Genomic DNA, 24,250 nt, shown 5'->3' on the forward strand with positions numbered 1-24,250 from the left:
TTATATGAGCAGCCTAGACAACCTTGCAACGAATCAGCAAGGATACTTAGCTTAGACCCAAAGAAATCTCGGAAAAAAAAGGTCTGGAGGGACAATTCAAAGTTGTTTTAATCGAAAAGTGTAGGTATTTTAATACCAATTTATTACTTTTATTTATTGAAGTGTATTTATTGAAGTGTATTTACAGATTATTTAGCCTATTTATTTCAGGGAATATGCCGAGGAGTAAAACAGGAAAAACACGACCTGTCCTCAACAATGAAGATATGGAGAAAGCTATCCAATAAATTTTTTTGGGGAAAATGAGCATTGGTGAAGCTGCAAGACACTTCGACTTGAAGAAGCCCAAACTGATATTTCATTTGAAGAGGTTTCAAACAGCTGGTGAGACCAAACTTGTTTATGAACGAAAACGTAAAGTAAACCAGGCTTTCAGTCATTAAGAAGAAAGGTTACTTGTGAGTTATGCCAAGGAAGCAGGCATGATGCACTATGGTCTTTCTTTGCAAATTGTGAGGCAATTAGCTGACCAGTATGCGGTCGCCAATAATAAAAATTACACCCATGATGGAACTCTCATTAAGAAAACCAGAGCCAACAAGTCTTGCCAGGTCAACAGCTTTCAACAAAGAAACTGTGAAACTTGTCTTTAATAATTACAGGAATATTTTAAACCACTATGATTTTCAGCCGTCCGATATTTGGAATGTTGATGAGACGGGGTTGTCAACAGTTCACACACCACCCAAGATATTGGTCCTGAAAGGGCTAAAACAAATTGGAAGCATTACTTTTGGTGAAAGAAGTGCTAATATTACGATGATCGCCGCCATAAATGCTGCTGGCATCAGCCTTTCACTTATGTTAATGTTTCCCAAGATCAATTGTGAAGATTTTACGCTGATGGGAGCACCACCAGGCACTATTGGAGCAGTTAATCAGTCAGGGCAATCCAATGAAAAATAATTTCTGGAGTTTTTGAAACACTTTATGAAGTACTTCAAACCAACAGATGCTACATCAATAATTCTTCTGATGGACAACCACGAAAGTCCTGTGAACATACCAGCTATCACTTTACCAAAACATTTTGGGATATATTTATCAACATTTCATCCCCACGCCGATCACAAAATACAGCCACTAGACAGGTCTATTTTTGGACCTTTAAAAACCTTTTGTAAAACGGCACTAAATGATTGGATGTTGAAGCCAGGTAATTCTGGCAAGCATATCACAATATATGATGTTGCTTCTCTAATTGGATTTGTATATCCAAAGGCCTTCTGACCAACAAACATTCTAATTGGCATTAAGGTAGCTGGATTAGTGCCACTCAAAGAAAATATTTTCAAGGAAGATGAATTTTCATCTTCAACTGTAACAGATAGACCACTTCCTGTCGCTGAAAGTTTGAATCGGAATGGTGAGGAAACCTTGGAAGCCATTGATTTTTCATCCGAAAATGCCACTGAAATCATTTCACCAGAGATGATTAGATCTCATCCAAAGGTAGGGCCCAGGAAAAAAGTCACCAAAGGGAGACAGAGAGGCAAGTCAAGAATATTGACTGACACTCTGGAAAAGGAAGAAATTGAGAAAGAAAAGATGAAAAAGAAAAAAGTGAGTCAAATAGGCCGGAAGAAGAACGCAGCGAAATATTTATTTTAAGTTGATTCTACATTTGATTCTGACCCAAATACTGAATTAATGATGGATGATATTGAAGATTATAACACAGATTTTGTTGATTTGGGCGATATGGAAGATCAGAAAAATGTTGAAAGAAATGAAATTTCTAAGCACGATTTTGCTGTTGTAAAGTTGGCTAGCAAAAGGAGTGTGAAACATTTTGTTGTAGAAGTAATAGAATGTGAAAGTGAGTTAGAAATTAAATATAAAAAAAACCTAGGTGATATAAACTCTTTTACGTTTGTAAGGACTAATTAAAAAGAGTATTACATTCATGAATTAAATATTTTATTGAAACTTGCAGTTCCAGTGAAAACCTGTGGGACAGCTCGTCAAATGGAAGATATGCAATGTGAAATTGATTAGTCAATATTTAATTTAGAAAATTTGATACTTGCTAAAGAACAAGTGGTAAATATGTTCCTTTTAGTTTTGTACTTATTTATGTAAGTGGTCATAGGTACAACATAGAGTGGTTAAAGGTACATGACCTATGCTGTTCCTCTGACCAGTTAACGTATATATTTGTGGAATTACCCTGAAAAAAATTAACGCAGGATAGGTTCCTGAGATGAAATGTATGTATTAGAGCTAAAGTTTGTCATGAAGATAGAAATAATTTCATATTGAAACACAGTTGTTGTAATGTTGTTGTTTTTTAATGGTCAAAGGTACAAAACTCTCCCTATCCTTGTTGTAAGGTTTTGGCTACAAGAACATGGCGACGGAGAACGCAATGCATCCTACAAACACTTGGCATCTGTTCTTTCAGTCTACCAATGAACCCACTCGTCGCACCAGTCATGGCTTTTGCTATGTCACTACGAATAGCAGCCATAGATTTATAATTTTAAATAATTTTAACAATACGTCTATGATAGTCGTACATTTTTATGCCCAATCAATATTCTTACTTGCGTATCTTCAAGGAACATGTCGTGCAGGCACTGACCTTTAATATTTTTAGAAAGTCCCTTGCAAAATAGTATTTCTTCCATTAATAATTCGTTGGCTTCAAAATGCAAAACAACTGAAAACGGTGCAAACTACGCAGAACTTTCCTTTATTCTGTATATGACTTGATTACAAACGGCAGTCGCCATATTGCTTATCCTGTGTTGAATGGTATTATCATATAGAGGTATACTTTTGAGATTTCCCACCTCTTACAGGCCAAACATAACTTCCGCCGTATCTAAAGCCGCTGGTAAAATCAAATTTTTGGCAATGCTGCGAGGTTTTTCTACTTTAGCCACACAAAAACTACCCGATAACTAGCAAGCAATGGTTTCTCACTTACGTTAGACATTTGTGTTATAGCATTTTTTTTTTATGTTCAATCTGCTTGTATTGATCCGTGACATCCTTTTCTTTTTTGAATTAATGAACGAATGAATCGGCCAATTCAAGGAAATCCTGTATCTCATAGATTGTAAAGAATAAAGAACACTCAAAATAATTAGAAGCGTTCATAGGTGGTTTAATGTCATAAGGCTATTGCCAAAGCCACGGGCCTTATTCTTTTTCATATCCCAAATGAGATTTTTCTCCCTAATAAACCCAGGAAATTAAATGGAAAATCCATTTTCTTAGTGATAAGGGTAATACAGTTATCTCCTCTGCTACAAAAAGTTTCCTTTGCGTCCTCCATAATGATAATCAAATAATTGACCTTAAAAAAGAAAAAATTATATAGAAAGGGAAAAAGTCAAGTCATCATACTGCAGAAACTATTACAGTAAAGGATATAGGGTTACGCCAAGCTCTTCCGGTATTTAATAGCTGCCATAAATTGTGACAACTAATCCGCGGCGATAATCCTATCGGCTTTATATTACATTCAAGAATTTTTCAATACCCATCTCATTCAAAAACCGTTGGTACTGAGCAATTTCTTTTTAATGCCCATCAACAGACAATGGAACTTTTTAAAATCCTTAGATCTGAAAATGAGAAATTTAGATTAAATTTCAACTCCTAATAATCAAAGGTTGCCATTCTCGTCTGAAAAAATTCTTTCGTTCCCACTATGGTTCTAGCTATACTTCCATAGTGTGGCATAGGCTTGTAAATCTGCCACGCCCATGAACTTCTCTTACATCAAATAAAATGCCGGCATTCTAAACCTCCTTTGTATCTTATAAACTCTGTTTTTCCAAGGGTTACTTTTCGAACATGGCTGAGGTATAGTGACGCCATGACATCAAAAAGAGACTCATATTGTCTTCGGTTAGAAGACAAGCGATAACGAGAATCAATATATACAAACCTGTCACGTAGCCGTGCCAGCCCCAAAATCAGCCACATTTTTTTAACTGGCATATTGACATTTTGGGCCACAAAAAAAGAACTACATATATGTCATATTATAATAGGTCATATAATAGGTCACAATTTCAAGGGAGATTTTAATTTTCTCAGGGTGGTACATCGAAGATGTGTAATGTCATGACATCAAATAGACAAGTGACAATGAGAATCAACATACACAACCCTACTGTGTAGTGACAGAGCAAGGCGGCGCTGCGGTAAGAAGAAGTCTGAAGCAGAAGGTGGTAAAATCACATCCAGAACCAAAAAACGTAGTGACCAGGCCAATGGTAACTGAAATACTAAGTAAACAAATTACAAAGTTATAATTTTGCAAAGGCGTTACTTGTAATTTAAGGTCCATTTGCTTAAGCCGAGTACAAACAACATGATATGATTTAACTTTCAACGGCAGGCTGAAGTATATACGTCATTAGAACAACAAGAAGAAATTTTTGTCGAACAGCCCGGACCATCAAATGTTGCAAGATGTATCCAAAAAGCTAAGGCAAAGAGCGTAAAAAAATGTTTAAGGGGTTGCTAAATGGAGCAAATTAAGCACAAAGAAATGTGATTAGGAAACTAGCGATATTGAGAATAGCAACAGCTAAACCAAAAGGAATAGAACAAAATACAGCGAGAGTTGCATTGAATTGCAAACGAAAATTTTGAACAGCGACCTGTTGTTAGAAACTAGAAAAGAAATTTCTTGGTATCCATGATGTCTTAAGAAATTATATATGATGATGCGTGAATATAAACGGCTAAAGCAAAAGACATAGAAAAATATCTTAGGTAACGACTAATGAAAACGAACAACAAAATCTGCGGTTGGAAGACAAGTGACAGCGATGATCACAGCGAATCATAAAGGAAGTCTCTGCTTAGAAGAGAAGCAAAAGTAAAAGTCACAATGAATCCCAGAAGAGTACAAATCATATAAAATGTATGACTCTCTGAAAGATTAAGAAGAAGAAGGAATTGAATTAACGCCAAAATTTCTAAATTCAAGTGAAATCGCTGATTTTGACTCCTCATCACTAAAACCTAAAGAATAACGCGATGATTATGCCAAATTCGTTTATAACCTTAATCTTGAATTAAAATTCATATGAGATATATATATATATATATATATATATATATATATATATATATATATATATATATATATATATATATATATATGTGTGTGTGTGTACTACTACTACTAACAACTCACCGGCAACACCAAGCGGCATGAGGCCAACACAGCAATGCAAGCTCCTCCTCCATCCCAATATATTCAAGCCTCCCTTTTTACACCCTCCCAGGTAGTTCCCATTTCCTTCAAATCTTTCTTTATGACATCCTCCCACCCCAACCTTGGACGACCTGCTTTCCGTTTAACCCTAGACAGTTAGCCAAAAAGGTCAATTTTTGGCAATCTGTCATCCTTCTTCTGCAAAACGTGGCCTAGGTATCTCATCCTAACGGGATTAAACCACACTTTTCGTACAGCCTGCTGTTTAAAACACGATCAGTCAGCCCGATACCCAGAACAATCCGTAGGCAATATCTCTGGAAAACATCTAGAAAATCTACATCTGCTTTTCGGACCGCCCATGCTTCAGGACCATATTTGACCACTGTCATCACTGTAGCTTCCAATATTCTAACCTTGATTTGCAAACTTACCTTCCATTTCTTCTAAACTTTTTTTAACTTTGAAAAAACACCCTGATCCTTGGTTTTTCTACTGTTAAAATCTTGACTGCTCCCACCGCCTTTGGTATTATACGACCAAGGTAAATGAAGCCGTCAACTGATCAATCTTTCCGTTACCCAACATCACCTTTACATAATCACTTTTTCCTAGCCTTAGTGACTTAGTCTTCTTAACATTTATTTTCAAGCCCATTCTAGCAATTTGAACTCGCAAAACCTCTAAAAGGTGATTCATTTGCTCATACTTTCATCTAGGATGCTTAAATCATCAGTATAATCTAACTCCAGGAGAGTCTCTCCTCTCTATTTAATTCCATGGTCTCCCATTACTTTTCCTGGGCTTCTTAAAATAAAAACCATCAAAATAATCCATATAAAGGGGGAAAGAACACAGCCAAGCCTAACTCCTGATTTAATACAAAACCATCTACTAACTTCATTTCCTACCTTAATCGAAGCAGTGTTATTCTCGTTCATAAAACTGATCACTTTATTGTATTTGTCTGGTATATCATGCAAGGATAAGACCTTTGCTAAAGCTCTTCTATCAGCAGAACCGAACGCTTGCTCATAAACTATAAAACTGAGAATCAAAGATGTTTTATAACTCAGGCACTTCTCAATTATTATCCTAAGATGGAAAATTGGTCGACACATCCTCTACCTTTTCTAAAACCGCACTGTTCTTCTCTTAAAGCTTTGTCTACAGTCTCTCTCAGTCTAAAAAGTATCATATTACTAAGTAATTTTATACCTAGAGAAACCAGACTAGTGCATAAATAATTACCACACTCACTTTTTTCACCTTTCTCATACATCGGTTTAATTAATGTTTTCCTAAAATCGATAGGTACTTCCCCTTTTTCAAAAATCATATGTATAATCTAGAGTAACTTATTTCTAACCTCTGAGCCACCTTATTTTAGAAACTTATTCACCATACAATCAGCCCCTGGAGCCTTATTATTTTTTAATCCTTTTAGTACTGTCACTAATCCTTACTCACAAAACAAATCTTCATTCACATCTAAGGTTTCACAAACTTTTTCATTTTCCTCTATATATTTTTCTGCAACTCTATCTCGGTTTATCATATTCTCAAAATGTTCTGCCCATCTCCCTTTAATTCTTTCCTTACCATTAATTGTGGCCCCATTCCTATCTTTAACTGGAACAGGTCCAGATTGACTACTCCCTGTCAATTTATCAAAATACCAGTACAATATTTTACTATTTTGCCGCCTAGCTGCATTTTCCAAATCCTCGGTAATTTTATCCATGGCCTCCACTTCACACATCCTCAGTTCATACTTTAATACTTTCTATATTTTCTTTACATTTCTTTTTGTTTCATATGATCTATCACTCAAATAACTCATGCACAAGTCCCTCCTCCTCTCTATGAAACATAAAGCTTTTTCACTAATATTCCTAGTTGCGGTTCTAACTTTCTTCCCTAAGACACCATCTGCAACTTCACAATTTTTTTCCCAAAATTATTCCATTCATCTTCCACGTTGTCAAAATTTAAACTATTCAGTTTAGTATTCAACTGTTCCTGGAAAGTTTCTGTAAAATTCTGGAATCCTGGAGTCTACCAACATCATAGCTTCCCGGGAGGTAGTTACCCTTCCAAAATTTCCGCTTTAAATTAATCCTTGATACTACCAGATGGTAATCTTTACTTTTAGCATCAATAACAACACTCCTATATACCCTAGCATCTTATATTGATCCTGCCAGTCATCGGTTTACGATAATATGATCAAGAAGGTTTGCCTCTCAAATATGCCTGAGTCAGCCAGGAAGTTTGTAAAATAACAAACTTGCCATAATAAAGCCTCTAAAATTACTTAGAAGAATATGAAGAGACTTTTTGGACAGACTATGTACAAGAAATAGAGATCTACATGAAAACTATACTAATAAAGGACGTTTACCTGTGCCATGTAGTCGCTTCGCAAGTTCTCTTGTGAATAGAATCAGACATGTCTTAGATGTTGCATATATTTCCATAATCCCATTTCCACTTGAAGATTTCTTGAAATTTAGATCAGATAAGTTAATTCTACGACAAGTCCAATGTAACATTGAAGACGTGGATATTATCCTACTGGGAGCACTTTTTTTCATTGTATCTGAAAATAAATTATCTCGTATATTACCTAGGAGGCAAGAAGATGAGTTATGCTTTTTAAATAAATAGAAATTATGCAAAAAATTGTTATAAAAAAATCAGTCGGAGCAGCAATATTTTTTTTGTGTCATTTTATCAAACCATTCATATGTTTTTCTTTGGTATATGGACTTCGTGTTAGAGTGTTTTACAAATGTTCGTAATCGTGATTTAGATGAAAATGGCAAGAAATTACAAAAAAATAGACAAAAGTAAAATAGGGAATCACAGAAAACAAAGAGAATCAAGAGTTAAACAGAATTTTAAGTCATGAAAACAACCGACTAGTTTAGGTTATTTCTGCCTATTGTCTAACATACATTTATTTTTTTAGACCTAAGACATGAGAAGAAATACAAAAAAAAAAGTATCAAACCAAACAAGTGGACAAAGTCTCAGCCCTCGGTCCCCCGTATCTCAAGATCTGTGCGATTTTCCTGTCTTTTAACTATTTCCCCCACTGTTATCCCATGTTTTTTTTTCAATTTAAACTTATATCCCCCCCCCCTTCGGAAATGGACACAGTGGATAACCTGCCTGTATATTCAAGTGAACTTAATCTGATTTTTTTTAAATTAAGTCAAAAAATATATAACAATTTTGTTACTCATCAATAGTTTTGAGCTGTATATTTTCTAGAACCCTTCAATGTTTCCTTTGTCCCTCCCAAACTTCAAGTGGAGGCATGATGAGTATGTAGCTAAATATCAGACCGTTCCAACCTTTTAGACTTATGTACGAATAATAAGTACGAAAAATGTGCCAAAAGTATGAAGAAAAGTATGTATGTATAACCTTAAGAGTATTACCCATATTTTAAAAAGGGATCAACAAGGGAAGTATATACAGCTACTTTGCAGTTGCCCGATGTGTGGAGAGTGGGAGGAAAATCTTTTGCAAATTACTACATGAGTCGGTAAAACCGCTACATTTACCGAACGAGATTGAGACTTTGGTATACATCATGTCAATATTTTCATCCTCTTTATTTAACCAAATGGGAAATTCTGGCACCATCTACAAAACCATGACAGGAGCCGGTAAAACTGCTGTTTTTATCGACCAAATTCGAGATTTCTGTAGATGACATGTCAATATTTTCGTAGTCTTTATTTAAAGAACTTAAAAAATTCTGTGGCGTCAGAATTTTTTCGGTTTTACCAAGTGCCCACGGCCCCGCCCATCGTAAGGGGGTTATATGATGACTTTGTGTGTTGTTTTTATTAGTGTTTATGACTGGTATTTTTCCTTGTTTAGCCGTTTTGCTCAAAAGTTTAAATTGAATTTTTTCGATGCATTTGTATGCTGTTCTCTTTGTTCTGGCCATGGCCCAGCGGATATTTATCCGCCAAATATACTATACTATACAATACAAAACATATTTTTCTATTTGGATGAAACAAATTCATAGATTGAAAGTGTACATCTATTGATAATAACATGTAAATTCCATTGCTTGTAAAAGACGAATGAGCATGTTAATTCTAAACTATACTCTTAATTCAAATACGAAATTTTGAAGAAATAAGGCATTTTACAGAAAATTTAATTTGGTACCCCAATTTTCAAAGCACTTCAATAGGTCGAGTCCCAAATTGGAGTCTCAAAAGTTACTTTTTACATAATTATAGTTTGAATACTTGAGGTTCATCCAGTTCTAAACTTCACATAGAAAATGTGCAAGAGAGCAGAGTGGTTTCTAGGAGGAGTTCGATCAAGTCAAGAAATGAAGATTTTCCACAGAATCAAAGAATATTTTTTTCAAAAATATGCAAATTTCTCTCTAATTACAGTCTCCGATATAGTTCAAGGAGTGTAGGGAAAAGTTGTAGAAAAGAATACTGAGATGTAAATATAACAGTTCTATTGCTTTTCGGAGACATACAGAAAGGAAAGAAGAAATTTTTTTTTTTCTTTATCAGGGAACTATCATTTGTAACGTATTGTCATAAAATTTGAAAGAGGTTATAAAAAAAAGAATGATTAAGAAACCCAATGGAGGACCACTAAAAAGAATACTGAATATCTGAACATTCACTTGATCCCACTTCGCAGCAATGGAAATGATACAAGAAGAATAAGATACGAACTGACCCAATAAGGGAATCGACAATGGAGGAATGAGTTCCAGCATAAAGAACTATAAACAAAAAAATTATCTATTTTTATGCATTATCATAATTGCACCATGAAACCAAAACTTTCAAAGGATTTTCCGCGAAGAAATTTTGTCTTACTGAGCAGCGTCCGAGTAAACATGAGCATGGGAGTCGTTAGTCATCCAATTATTTATCCATTCCGTGAAAAAGCAAGCCAAATTTGTTTAGATAAAAAAAACACTATAAATAGTGGCAAAATAAAGCTTCCGGGCTCCGTATATAAAGAAAAACCAATATGTCATATTTTTGATAGAGCAAAGAGGACCTTATGAATAAAAGATGCCTATGATGTTCTTGTTCTGTTTTGTTTTTTTTTTTGTTTTTTTTTTAAAGTCTGCACCAAAACAGAAAAGTTACCCAACAAATGAGTAAAAAAACGAATGTTTCTGGATTTCGTAATACCTTCGCTGTGTAGAGCTTTTTTACAAACCGTCGCACGAAAATCTGCCCATGGTCTATCAAGTCACAAAAGCCTGGTTAGGTAAATTTGCTACGGCTTATCAGTCTAGAAGAGACTACCTTAAGGTAAGATTTAAACAATACGCATTACCGTGCAGTTTCCCAAGCGGAGGTAATTTAAAGTTTTCTCATGCTATTTCAACAAAATTCCGGACATTTTCAATTTTAAAAGTATTAAAATTACATAATCAAACAGTTCGTGGTAACGAACTGTAGTAAGGAGCGACCCGGCTCAATAGTAAACGAAACTCTAAAAAGTGGAATTTCGATGCTAAAAGATATATCAAAAGAATCGGATTTTTATGCTGATTTTAAATATTATAAGTTTCATCAAATTTAGTCTTTGTCATCAAAAGTTACGAGCCTGAGAAAATTTGCCTTATTTTGGAAAATAGGGGGTAAAACCCCCTAAAAGTCATATGATCTTAACGAAAATCAGACCATCGCATTCAGCGTATCAGAGGACCCTATAGAAAAAATTTCAAGGTGCAATCTACAAAAATGTGAAATTCCGTATTTTTTGCCAGAAGACAAATCACGGGTGCGTGTTTATTTGTTTTTTTGTTGTTTTTTTTCCCCAGGGGTCATCGTATCGACCAAGTGGTCCTAGAGTGTTGCGAGAGGGCTCATTCTAACGGAAATGAAAAGTTCTTGTGCCCTTTTTAAGTGACCAAAAAAATTGGAGGGCACCTAGGCCCCCTCCCAAGCTCATTTTTTCCCCAAACTCAACGGATCAAAATTTTGAGATAGCCATTTTGTCCCGCATAGTCGAAAACCATAATAACTATGTCTTTTGGGATGACTTACCCCCCACAGTCCCGCAAGTTACAAACTTTGACCAATGTTTACATACAGTAATGGTTACTGGGAAGTGTACTGACGTTATCAGGGGGATTTTTTTGGTTTGGGTGTGGGGTTCAGGGGAGGGGGCTATATGGGAGGATCTTTCCTTGGAGGAATATTTCATGGGGGAAGAGAAATTCAATGAAAAGCGCGCAGGATTTTCTAGCATTACTATTAAAAAAAAAAACAATGAAGATATAAACATGTAAAAGTTTTTTCAATTGAAAGTAAGGAGAAGCATTAAAACTTAAAACGAACAGATTATTACGCATATGAGGGGTTCTAAAAATACTTTAGCATAAAGAGCGAGGTATTTAGGAGGAGATAAATACTTCGCTCTTTATGCTAAAAAAAATTTAAGTAATTTCAAGTATTTATTCTACGGCCTTTCTGATTCAGGGGTCATTCTTAAAGAATTGGGACAAAACAAGATTTAGCGTGAAGAGCCAGGTATTAACGAGGGGACCAGCCCTCTCATATATATAATCAAAAATATAAGAATATAAAAGTTTGTTACGTAAGTTAATTCTTAAGTTACGTATATTTTTTACTAATAAAAACGTTCGTTAAAAATTAAAAGATCTAGTTGCCTTTTTAAGTAACCGAAAAATTTGAGGGCAACTAGGCCTTCTCAAAATCGTCTGATCAAAACTAAGAGAAAGCCATTTAGCCAAAAACAGAATTAATATGCAAATTTCATTTTAATAATTTATGTACGGAGAGCCAAAATCAGACATGCTTTAATTCAAAAACTTTCAGAAATTAAATAAAAAAACCAAGTTTTTTGAAATGAAAGTAAGGAGCGACATTAAAACTTAAAACGAACAGAAATTACTCCGTATATGAAAGGGGCTTTTCCTCCTCGACACCCCGCCCCTTGCGCTAAAGTTTGATTCTTTCTCGCAACTCTACTTTTTAAAACAATAAAAAACTTTAGCGTAAAGAGCGGGGTGTCGAGCAGGAAAAGCCCCTTTCATATACGGAGTAATTTCTGTTCGTTTTTTTATTTAATTATTTAAAAGTGACTTCTTCAGAGCCTTGGCCCTATTAGCTGCAAAAAGAAATAATAAAACCTGCGGTAGAACAGGTAATGGTTTGGGAAAACCCAGCGTTTTCCGCATTGCACTTTGCACCAACGAGACGGGAAAAAGTCCATACTGAACAAGGAAACGCGAGCCATAAAAACTCAAGTAAAGCTTTTCCCAAGAAAAGAGCAAAAAAACTGGAATAATAAGGGTTTAATTCGGGATAGATGTAAAAAGTGACGACTGATTACTAGCTACAGACTGAAATATTTTGATGCGATATTTCGTCTAACTTGTGAGTTTTTTTTTTTTTTTTTTTTTTTTGCTTTATTTGAGGCGTTTGTAAACGTTGCTCTCTTGTAAAAAAGTTCAATGGGTTCAGGAGAAGGTAAAACATTTAGAATATTAGGCCTGCTCTAGGTTTAAATCCATTCTTGTACTGCTGACGTCGGACATGGGGTCTCTATAAAAGTGTTATTTTATCAATTAGACAGCTTTCCTAGCACATAAGCTAAATTTTAGACTTTTTTTCTTACATAGATCGAATTCTTAGAAGTATTTATATTCATGTTTTTTTATTTTTTTTTTTTTTTTTTTAATTCAAAAATGAAAACTAGGATAAAAATGCTAACTTTTTATAACAAAATTGCAACAGAACTACCCTCTCCATAACTATAGTTTATAAGGTGCAAGCTTTTTTGTCCTGTCAAGATGTCAAATCCATTTGGATCTACTAAAAAAACGTAGTTTTTTAAATAAAATGACCATGCACTGCATTTATCCTCTTAGCTTCTGGTATAATGTTTTTGTAAGGACAATGAAATTCCTTTTCCACCATAGCAACGAATTCTAATTCTCAGTACTACGCAAGGGGAGGCAGTACGCGAAGAGTAAGTCTGATGAATAAGTATTTAAACGAAAATATTATCTGGAAATATTTTAAGTTTGGCGACCAACATTTCCTGGTAAATATTTATTTGACTTCAGTATTTCGAAGAAATTTTATATGTTTTCTTTTAGATATTTTATAGCCTGTGACTTCTTTGTTTTGTTCTTTTGTGATTCCAAATCACAAAATCTTAATTAGTAGGGCAAAATCTTTATTAGTAGGGCAAAAGGAATTAAGAATGAAAATGATTGATTCAAAATACTCGCTAAAAATATGACTGATGCTACTGACAGTATTAAAAAATATTTTAATCTATTTTCATTTCTTTCTTCAATTATGATAGGAATAAAGCTTAAAGAACTTATTTCCATTCTAAGCCATGTAAAATCCTATGTTACTTCTACCTTCAGGAATATTAAACTAGTTTCGGAGGAACTTTTAGATATTAAGAATCTAATGAATTTTACGCGGTGCCTTTCGTGTTTACATTAAGTAGCCACAGATTATTTAGGCCTTTACATTTCCAGAGTTCAAACCCATTTCTGTCAAAGAACTGCCTCAACGACACGTTACCATTGTTGAACATCCAGTCCTAGAGTGATACCTGTTATAAACTATAACAGTGTCAAAGTGCCATAAACATAGTACCAAGGTTATAAGCAAAAATACCCTAACCACAAACAATAATTTGTTTAATCCAAACTTTTAGTTTTCTTGGAAACGTACAATTTCCGTAAAAAAAAGAAAAAGGCAAAGATACCAAATGTCGGACTTGGTTAAATTTCCGTTGAACTCAATAGAGGAGTCATATCTGAAATAAAAGTTAGATTAGCATTATTAAAATGATCTCCATTACACCTTATTGCTACTACCCTGTTAATTGAAGCATCCGTATCCAGTTTATATATTTAGATCTATAGTATATTGCCTTCATCGCAATAAATTTTTCAAACATTGTGTATATAAGACTCTTAGAAACAGAAATCTGAAAAAGCTGCAAATCGCCATTAAAATAGAAAAAAAATTGGACAGCCCCAAACTGTTTAGAATAGCCTTAAATATTGGAATATGCAGTCTCTAAGGTGACTTACATCAATGTGATAAAAACATTATTTGTATAATCTAATGTAAAATTTCTTGTAACAGAATAAATAAAATAAGGAAAATTGACAAAAACGATGGCATTATAATTAAAAATGATATTATTGTTAAAACATGTTATTGGCCGAAAAAATATGAAAAATCCTACCGAAAAACTATAGAAAATAGTACTGTACTATTGTATGTTGCATTATTTGACACGATATACGAGTGTTATACTATATAATAAATTGGCAAAATATTTAGTTTATATAATATATTAGGGAAATTACACGGAAACATTATGGAAAATAATACATGCGGAAAATACTTGTTATTGACGAGAACAGAGCTGAAAGAATCATTGTTTTTCTCAGTTCCCTAGCCATGGAAAAGACAGTACAATTCAGACCCTCTTCAAAGGGTGGAAATTGACAACAGCTTCGTTCCAGTCCTTAGTTAGTTGTTTCCCTCCTGAAACAGCTATATCCCTAGTTTTAACACATCGGTGCATGAGACAATGACACCCCCCCCTACTATTTGTTTCAGTTTTAACTTGCATTTGAACTCTGACTATAAGCTTCAACGCACCACAAGTTTCAAACAGGGTAATTCACATTGCTAAAAAACAAGAACAGGATGAAAGAAAGGACACGGAAACCCGGTTAACGTTAAGAAAATGTGACTAAAAACGAGGCAAGATTCTTGTAATATGTCTAAAGCAGAAGCTTAACCTGGTGGGGTGCTGGAAGAGAATTCGCCAGTGTTCTGCCTTGAACAATGCTGCAAAAACTTTTTAACATATTGGTTCTATCAAAAAAAAAATTTCTGCTCGTATTTTATAACAGTTTTATCAAGAAGAAGAATGTCAACCCTTTTTCGAAATCACTACGATGCTCATTATAACCATTATTTGAAAGGCACTTAACGTAGGGACGAGGCGACATTGTCTCCAAACACTTATGGCGATTTTATACGATATCCCAAGTAAGGAACTGGATTATAATCCCTTATAAAATCGTGAGGCAATCTTTTTCGTCAGAAATCGTGTGTCTTCACACACCAAATTCCTACCAGTCACTCTTGCTACTCCTGACACGTGATCCCAGCATGCCTACAGGTAGTTCTCTAATGTCATCTGTATTATGCAGTACAAAAAAAGAATCTCCACGTCTGATCTACCTCGTATGAAGAAATTAACTATACTTCTAAAGCATGGAAGCTTCATGACTACGAGAAAAGACTAGTTTTAGAATAATTTAAGCTACTCAAAAAAACTTTGCTACTCCTGACACGTGATCCCAGCATGCCTACAGGTAGTTCTCTAATGTCATCTGTATTATGCAGTACAAAAAAAGAATCTCCACGTCTGATCTACCTCGTATGAAGAAATTAACTATACTTCTAAAGCATGGAAGCTTCATGAATACGAGAAAAGACTAGTTTTAGAATAATTTAAGCCATTTCTCATTTTCTCTCTCGTATAATGTTTTTTTTTTTCTTTCTTTTTTTACAGCTCTAACATAGTGGGAAATTTAATTTGGAAAAATACTGGAAACAAGTTGACTATTTCTCAAAAGGAAAGAATTTCGTAAGATTGTAAGACATTTTCAAATCTCCTTTTCATTTTTGTTTTCTTTCATTAATAACATGACAATACGACATTCTGAACTCAATCACAAATAGCCACAGGGTTTCCAATAAAGCAAAAATTGTAAACAACTGGACATCCACCCAAGAGAGAATGTTTTTGTAAGGTTTTCCTCAAGCAAGAGTAATAATAACAGCATATACAATTATCCTCTATTTCTAAGGAATTTGTCTCGACTTTCTAATTGAAGGAGTCGTGAAATTGCATATAACTATGTTTTCTTCAAAAGATAACAAAATATTTAATTTAACTTCAGAGACAGCCACTGTTTGCGAAATGTATTTTCATAGGAAATTCAGCAATTATTTAAGTACGTTACTGGCTATCTGATATGGATGTAAACTGTTGATGTCCCTTACACCACTAGGCTTCAGAGGAATTGATCTAAATAACCCAATTTTCAGTTTTTCTCCTTTTTTTATGAAACTATCCCCAAAAATAGTTTTGGAAATATGATTTTTTCAAAAGAAAACACATTATTTACTTTAATATCAAACTAAGGCACTGTCTAAAAGATCTACTTTCATAAGAAAACAAGTAATCAAATGGGTATGTTGAATTTCATCAGTCTTGGAAAAAAAAACTTCTACAAATAACATTCTATGGGAAAGTTTGCTCTTTATATACATTTAAGCAGCTTACAGAAAAACTTAAATCCTAGAATTTAATCCAGAATCCTTAGATTAAAACGTGGAGGACAATGATAGAAAAAAACTCTCAGAAAGTTTGCCTTTGAATAACGAAAAAATACTAGTGAAACTTTTATCAGATTTTGATGGTTTGACTTCCGAGTAAAAAAAAAAGTCGGTAACGGGTACTTTGCCAGCAAACATGGTTGTTTTCTATTCTATTACCGCTATTTCTTCTGCAATAAACAATAAAGTCATCCCAAATGATAAAGGGATTCAAGGATAGTCTCAATCAACCAATCCCGTCACGTTTTCCTAGCACTTGATACGGAAAATGAACTCACCAAGAAGAATGCGTGTAAGCAGAAAATGTCCAAAGTAATTGCATGCCATTTGAGTTTCCAGTCCATCAGAGGTCAAAGACTTTTTTATTGCAGCCATTCCAGCATTATTAATCAAGACATCAAGACGAGATTCAACAGAGAGAAATTCCTCGACGAAATCTCGCACTGACTTCAAGGAAGTAAGGTCTATGTATTTGACAAATATTTGAGCGTTCCCTGATTCAGCAGATGTTCCATCTTGAACAAAAGTATTAAATTAGGTTTGATTATATACCCCATAACTTAAAGTATGAGACCCAACGTTTAAAGTTTGACAAAATGATCATCTGAGGGGTAAAAGTGGAGGAAAATTATGATTAATTACAAATAGCCTAAGAATTAGAAGATTGCAAGCTTTACAATTTCACAAGAATTTTTTCTTTTAATTGAAAAGTTTTGTATATCCCAAATCTGTGTCTAATTATGCAAATGTCCGGAGAGGCAATTAATCCTTCCCCTCCTCTTTAGGCTTTGGAAATGGTATTTCAGAATAGAACCACTAATCTAATGTTACTTATTTAGAATTTTAATTTTATATAGTTAATGTTACGTTTAAAGTTATTTAGTGTGACATATTAAAATTTAACACAGAAACAGCCAGCTTTGTCTGAGATATCTTTTTTTAACACCCTGACTTTTCCTCTGAAGTTACATGTTAAGGTCACTCCTTAAACTTGGTCCTTAAATGCTGTTATATATTTTACTGTATTTTCTTATTAAAAATTTTAGAAAAAAAAACTTTTTGTTTTTATTTGAGTGGACTAGAATAGATTAAAAATATTTAACCTTTCATGGGAGGTACCAATTTAAACTTAAAATCCGCCTCCCATCCCTTTCAAGAGAGCTTATAGTGATCCAGAAATCATGTCATTATACCTTAAAAAAATAAGGTCCTTTGCATCGTTTTGAAATTGTCATTTTGTCACACATGTCAGACGTTCTGACTTGTCACACATAACAGAGGATATTTGCAACGCAATACAGAATCAACCTCGGTGTTGGTAAGATACGTTGGCATTTATTTTCTTTTTTTATTTCGGAAATAGGCGCATAAAATAAATCACGACACAGATCCCATCATTTCTGAAGCAAAAGCTTATAAAGGAACACATTGCATGACATGAATCTAAACCGAAATCACATCTAACGATGATCCCAATTCTTTCCTCCATAAAATACAAAAAAATTACACTGGAATTGGCTTCAAAGGGACCCTGGCACTTCGAGGAGATAGGGGGCAGACAAAATCCTAAATATAGAAAAGTTTTGGGAGAATCCTTTAAGGTTTACCCTCATGCAACCATACCCACACAATCCATTTTATAACTTGTTTCCCTCGAAATAGCTCTGTATGTGTTTTACAGCGATAAGGTCATCACATTCTTGTGCATTCGGACCCTCACCGGTGTAAGTGGACAATCGCAGATATGCTCTGGTGAATGTTCAAAAGAGAGGAAAAAACAATCCTTAAAACCTAATTTGATAAATGTCCAAAAGAGAGGAAAAAAGAAACAATTCTTAAAACCCAATCATTATCTCTAATTGACAGAAAAGATAGAAAAAAAACCCAAATCCTTATCTCCGCTTGGATTCAGTCAGCAAAGTTTGATGGTGACAGGAACGTTTCCTTAAATTTTTTCCGATATCCTGATCTATTCAGATTGAATACTGCAGTGAATCGTGATGTTTTTTTAGAAAGGTTAAATGCATTAATAGCTGGTAAACGAGAAGACAATGGTTGCAATTTTTTCAAGAAAAGTACTCTAAAATACTTTGTGAAGTGGTTTCTGCTAATATCAAATGCAACGCACCTTTTTTATTACAGATGATTAAAGCGTTTTGACGTTAAACAAATTAATGATGAAGAGAAGTTGATCCTACCATCAAAACTAGGAGAAACGCATATTCAGTATTATGTTACCAGCGAGGAATTGTTCAATATACTTTATGAAGCTCACATCAGAATAGGCCACGGAGGAAGAAGACATATGCTTAAAGATGCACAAAATAGATACAATAATATGCCATATAAATCTCAGAAATGCTCAACATTCACCATCAGTGCATTCTGAATGTCAACATCCTCTGGTTAAAGTCAAAAATAAGAATATTTAATAAATATTTCGGACATACACCAAGCGACTATGTTTTTACTGACATTCACCGGTGAATGTCGACATTCAACAAATTTCAGACATTCGCGGTAACATATACATATCTATGTACAAGTTCCAAGACTAAGTTATGAAGGTATGTAGAGGTCACTAACGTTATGTTACTCCTTGGTTTCCATGAGTGGTTTGATGATTGCACTTAAGATTTAGCAACTTTTGTTTGAGTATTGATGTGTATTCATCCAAATTGTATTTAAAAAAAGAATATCCTGCAGAGGGACAAAATATGAGGATCAGTACAAATATTAGTTCTTAATCCCTTTATGTATGTGGCTAAATTAAAAATTAGTTAAAACTTAAACTTTACTGGAAATACTAAGTATTTTCTAACTTTTTGTTATCATTAGAGATTGAACCCACATAATTGTTTCGAAAAGCATCTATTCATATTTTGACAAACATTCCAAATGATCCATAGCTTCTACCATTCGAAGAACTATAGTAAAGGAAAGATACGAGAAAAAACGGTAAAACCTTAGTGAAATTATAGCAGATTTTTTTACATAAAATGTTGAGCACAATCAGCTTAAGTACACAAAAATCCCCCCAAGGCTCTCTTGCACAAGTGTTCTGGATTCACCCTTGAAGGAGGAAATGAAGGGGGCAATCGATTTTTGTGTTTATAAAAAATTTTGAATTTAAATAGCTGTTTCCTTTTAAATCAACCATGCCGACTCCAAATCTGAATTCAGATTTTTTTTTTTTTCCATACACTAATGCCCATTTCCACTCTAAAAGAACGGGGGGGGGACTCGAAATAAAGAAGTTGTTGAATTATTTGGTCGTTTCCCATGAAATCAATGGTGGAGAATTCAAAAATGAATTTACATGCTCAATTTTACGTAGTCAAGGACCTCATATTACCTAAAACGGCTGTGAACGTTGACCTACGTTAACTTCATTTGTCGGTTGATTCACCGTTTCCTATCAAGCTAGGAATGGCGCCTTCGAATATGAGCCTCGAACGGTTTAATTTCAAGCCAGTATCCCGAAATACTCCCCCCCCCTAGTTTATACTCCTCCCCTCCAGTTTGTGGTTTGCATTCCTTAATTCTATTCCTTAGTGCCATTTTAGGAAAGACCACCCGGAGAAGTATTGAACATTACAGGAAAGCCTGTTCATTCGAAGAACTGACAACTACTGGCCGGCACTTTCTACTGATTCGGTGATCACACCGACATTAATGAGAAGTATGAAAACGTGTGGCGGTCTGACGAGAGGTAGAGGCATGACTAAACTGCAGCGGCCAATTTGGAAATATCCTATGACCACTTTGGTTGCATGTAGAACCTGACTGGCCTCGCGGAGTTGACAATTAAAAATCACACAGGAGCAAAATCTTCAAGGAGAGCCAGAGATCTAACAGACATCGAAAAGATAGTTTGATAAAGTAAAAAGAGAGAGGTAAAGAATACGGTATTAGACTTTACAGTCCCTACCGGCGGTGCTGATCTCCGTTTCTTGGCCCTTCTGCCAGGAAGTGCAATCGGGGGTTAAGGGACAACTATCCTGTGCTTTCGCACACCCTTCCTGCTTACTTTCCCTAGATTTCTCAGGGCACCTATTTAGAACTAGGTCGACTCTGTATTTTGGCACATGGAGATTCACAGCTGTTCAGCTGGATACTGGTGCCCTCGCTTCCAATTTGTGAATGCACACGGTGCCAAATCTGTGGGAGAAAAGATTCTGAAAGATTTGGAAGCAAAAGACACTAACAAATATGTTTTCGGGAGAAAAAAGAAAGCTGGAACTATGACTGAGAAGCCATCCGTGGTGAGAGATAGCGAGAAAGAAATGGTCGATCCAGCTCTTCACAATCTTCCAATTTCTAGCCCAAGTGGCTAGCACTAGTGGTTCTAACTTGAGCGAGGTTCTGTCGTTCGAGGTCCGTACTTTTCGACCATCGATCTTTAGTTCGTTCGTGGTGATGAGAACAGCCGACAAAGGCTTTCTAACAAATGCACTGATGAAAATTGAGGGGCTCGATGATCCAGTGAAATTACCAAGCTCACACAGTGTTTTAGACAGTAGCTGGCTAGTCTATAATATTCCATGGATTAGCAGATTCACTTGCGTAGATTACGTCACAAGATATTTCAGCAAGGCAGCGTTAGTTTTTGACTCTTACACTGATAAACCAACCACGAAAAATTTCACACAGCTGAAGAAAACCAAAGGTTTGTCGTGCCTAACGATTGAATTTTCTTCTTTTTTAATGATCTAACTTATATATACGTACAGATCAATCGGGACGTTCAGACTGTTGAAAAGATGGGTTTTAGCTAGTTCAAAAGGTGGCAAGACAAAAAATCTAATAGTCTCTTGTAGCTTGAGCCAAAGAGACTTAGTTGGCGTTCGATATTGGCAATATAACAGTTGTCTGTAGCAAGAGGGCTTCGAAGGTAGCTAAACTGGTCGAATGTTTCATCTACCTGGGTTTCAATGGTCATAGAAGGAGAATTCCCTGCTCAAGATGAGATTTTACGATGGTTTCAGCTTTGTTGGCAGCGAATCCATTGGCGTTATTGAGTTAAAGATCACCAATTCCAGGAAGTTTTATACTATATCAAACCTTTTATGGGTTTTGTAAGTAGTAAAAGAAACATCAGAACAAAAACAAATATTTCTAGCCAAACTTAGCAAGTATAAAAAGTCTTAACTCTTTCAAATGCCGGGACTGACGTGCCAGGACCGGCGCCACTACGGTTCGACTTTATCTTCATCCGTTCTGTCACTTCCATCTTATTTCTCCGAAAAATTCAATCCTTCCAGGTAATTGGGGGAAATTGTTGTTTTTTTTACGCTGAAGAACATTTGAAAATAAATTCATTCCTTTTCTTCTGTTTTGTTATATTTGAATTTATTTTACTCTTAAAAGTAAAGTAAAGAAAAGTGGACTCTTTTATATTTCATCCTTAGGATTGTCGTACGTGCAACAGGGTAAAGTAACTAAAAATAATGGCAGAAACTAAGGCGAAAAATTGCAATTCTTAGCAAACTTTAACAATTCATATGTCATATTGACAAATCTTCCTTGTAAAACTTACGCAGAGACTGTACATATATTACCCTTAATCAAAAAAAGCCCGCATTGCGCGTATGCGATAAATACGATACCTGTAAACAAGTAATTGAATTTCTGAGGTTTTTATCTTAGAAAGTTGGACCATTAAAGATTTGATCCTTCAAACAGAAACATTTTAATAATAGTGTTTGAAAACAACCCACCTTATACTTAATTTAGTGTGCAAGAATAGTCTATGCCCAATCAATTACCAGAACTTGCGTGCTAGAGGCTGGAAAATTCAAATTTATTTTCAGAAGTTTTGTCATTTCTAACTTAATTCCACAAAAATAGAATACTCATTTCAAAGTTATTATACTGCCAGCTTTTCAAACAATTCTTTATCCAAGTTTTATAATCTTCAAAATTGGAATCATGTAACATTGTATTTTTGACAGCCAGACTAAATGGAATGCCAAAGTTTAAAATTGAAAGATTTGAAGATGAATTTTGACTTGCCAAAATTACTTTTGGGATTTGTTTCCAATATTTGGAATCTACTACAAAATAAAGCTGCTCAAGGACCATAAAGATATCTAAATATTCGTTACAGAGCCGAATAAATTCCACCGAACACAAAAACATTTTTGTTCATTGTCACTTGTGACTAGAGATTGTAATAGAAATGGCTGAAACGGGAAAATTAGTATCTAAATCTTAAGGCATACTATTCCTAGCTTCTTTGATTTTGAAAACTGTTAACTACATTCGTGTGAGACCTAAACTCACATCCAAATGAAAAATAAATTGTTGCCACATCAAAAACATCCTTGAATCAGATTAACAAAATCCGAAAAATTAATTCGAAACACCTCAAACTACGCAATCTAAAACTCCGTGAATCTAACATAAATATTTTTTGCTCCCAATTCTCTTGTTAGTTTAAGTTCCATCTGCCTTAATATACTCACCAATACCCTAAATTAATCCAAATGAAAAGCCTTGTCCTAAAATTGTCTTCCATAACAATGCACTAAATGATACAAGGTTCTTTATTTTTTATTTTCTTTTATTTTAGTGTAAACAACCATCATCGTTTTAGAAACATACCACATATTAAGTGATCTAGTAACTCTACTAGGCTAATATTAAAAATATCCCAGCACACTGAGAAAATCCCTCAAACCTAAATACAGTCTAAAAGTCATTGTGGCAGCCATTCCAGGGCGGCACCGAAACTGCACCAGACTTTTTTACTCCCCAATCCTCATGTTTACCTTAAATTTGCTTCCCCAAATTTACTGTCTAATAACCTAAATTCACCCAAAAGAAAAAATGTCTTTACATAATTTTACACAATACTCTAAATAATTAGATTAGGATTTTTCATTTCGACTTTTTAAACTTTAATATAATGATTAACATTTCATCTTTTTGTACACATAGAAAAATATAACAAGGGAGCTAGTATGTAGGTTCATGAATCTGTTATTAAAAATATCCCAGCATATTGAGAAAATCTTTCAGGCTTCTGTGGCCACTCTTTCACAGTGGTATCAAAACTACAAAAACTTGGCAAACATATTTTTGCTTCAGAGTCTCTCTGTTAACTGAAAAAAAGTCGTCTTTACATCCTCTTACATAACAAAACATTAAACAACTGGACAGTGTTTTTAATAACTTTAATGTCAATTAGATACTTATAAACTTTAATGTAAATATTAACATTTTACCTTTTCGTCAATATAGCAAAACATATCAAATGATGTAGTATTTAACCTCTCAAATCTCTTACTAAAGATATTACAGCATACTGAATAAATCTCCCAGACTTAAAAGTCGCTGTAACAGCAGTTCCACGGTGGCACTAAAATTATGAAAATTCAGCAAAACTATTTTTTGTTTTAAAATCTCCATATTTTCAATACATTCCCTTCATCCCAATTTACTCTTTAATAGCTTAAGTTAGTCCAAATAAAAAAAAAATCGTATGCACATTATCCTAAACCACTAAACACTATATAATTAAACAGTTTTTATTTTCGACTTATATACTTTAATGCAAAGA

General features: G+C 34.5%; 1 protein-coding gene across 2 annotated transcripts in view; it reads right to left on the reverse strand.

Annotated features, from left to right (window-relative positions):
* LOC136026962 (retinol dehydrogenase 11-like) overlaps nucleotides 1-24,250 on the reverse strand; it is a 120,451-nt gene that overhangs the window by 55,524 nt on the left and 40,677 nt on the right. For both annotated transcript variants that reach the window (XM_065703827.1, XM_065703826.1), the window contains exons 4-5: nucleotides 16,965-17,201; nucleotides 7,650-7,847 (exon numbers count right to left, since the gene is read on the reverse strand). In XM_065703827.1, the coding sequence (XP_065559899.1) occupies nucleotides 7,650-7,847; nucleotides 16,965-17,201 (435 nt within the window). The remainder of the gene's footprint in view (nucleotides 1-7,649; nucleotides 7,848-16,964; nucleotides 17,202-24,250) is intronic.

The sequence above is a fragment of the Artemia franciscana genome, chromosome 5 (genome assembly GCF_032884065.1).
Source record: "Artemia franciscana chromosome 5, ASM3288406v1, whole genome shotgun sequence".
Lineage (NCBI taxonomy): Eukaryota > Metazoa > Arthropoda > Branchiopoda > Anostraca > Artemiidae > Artemia > Artemia franciscana.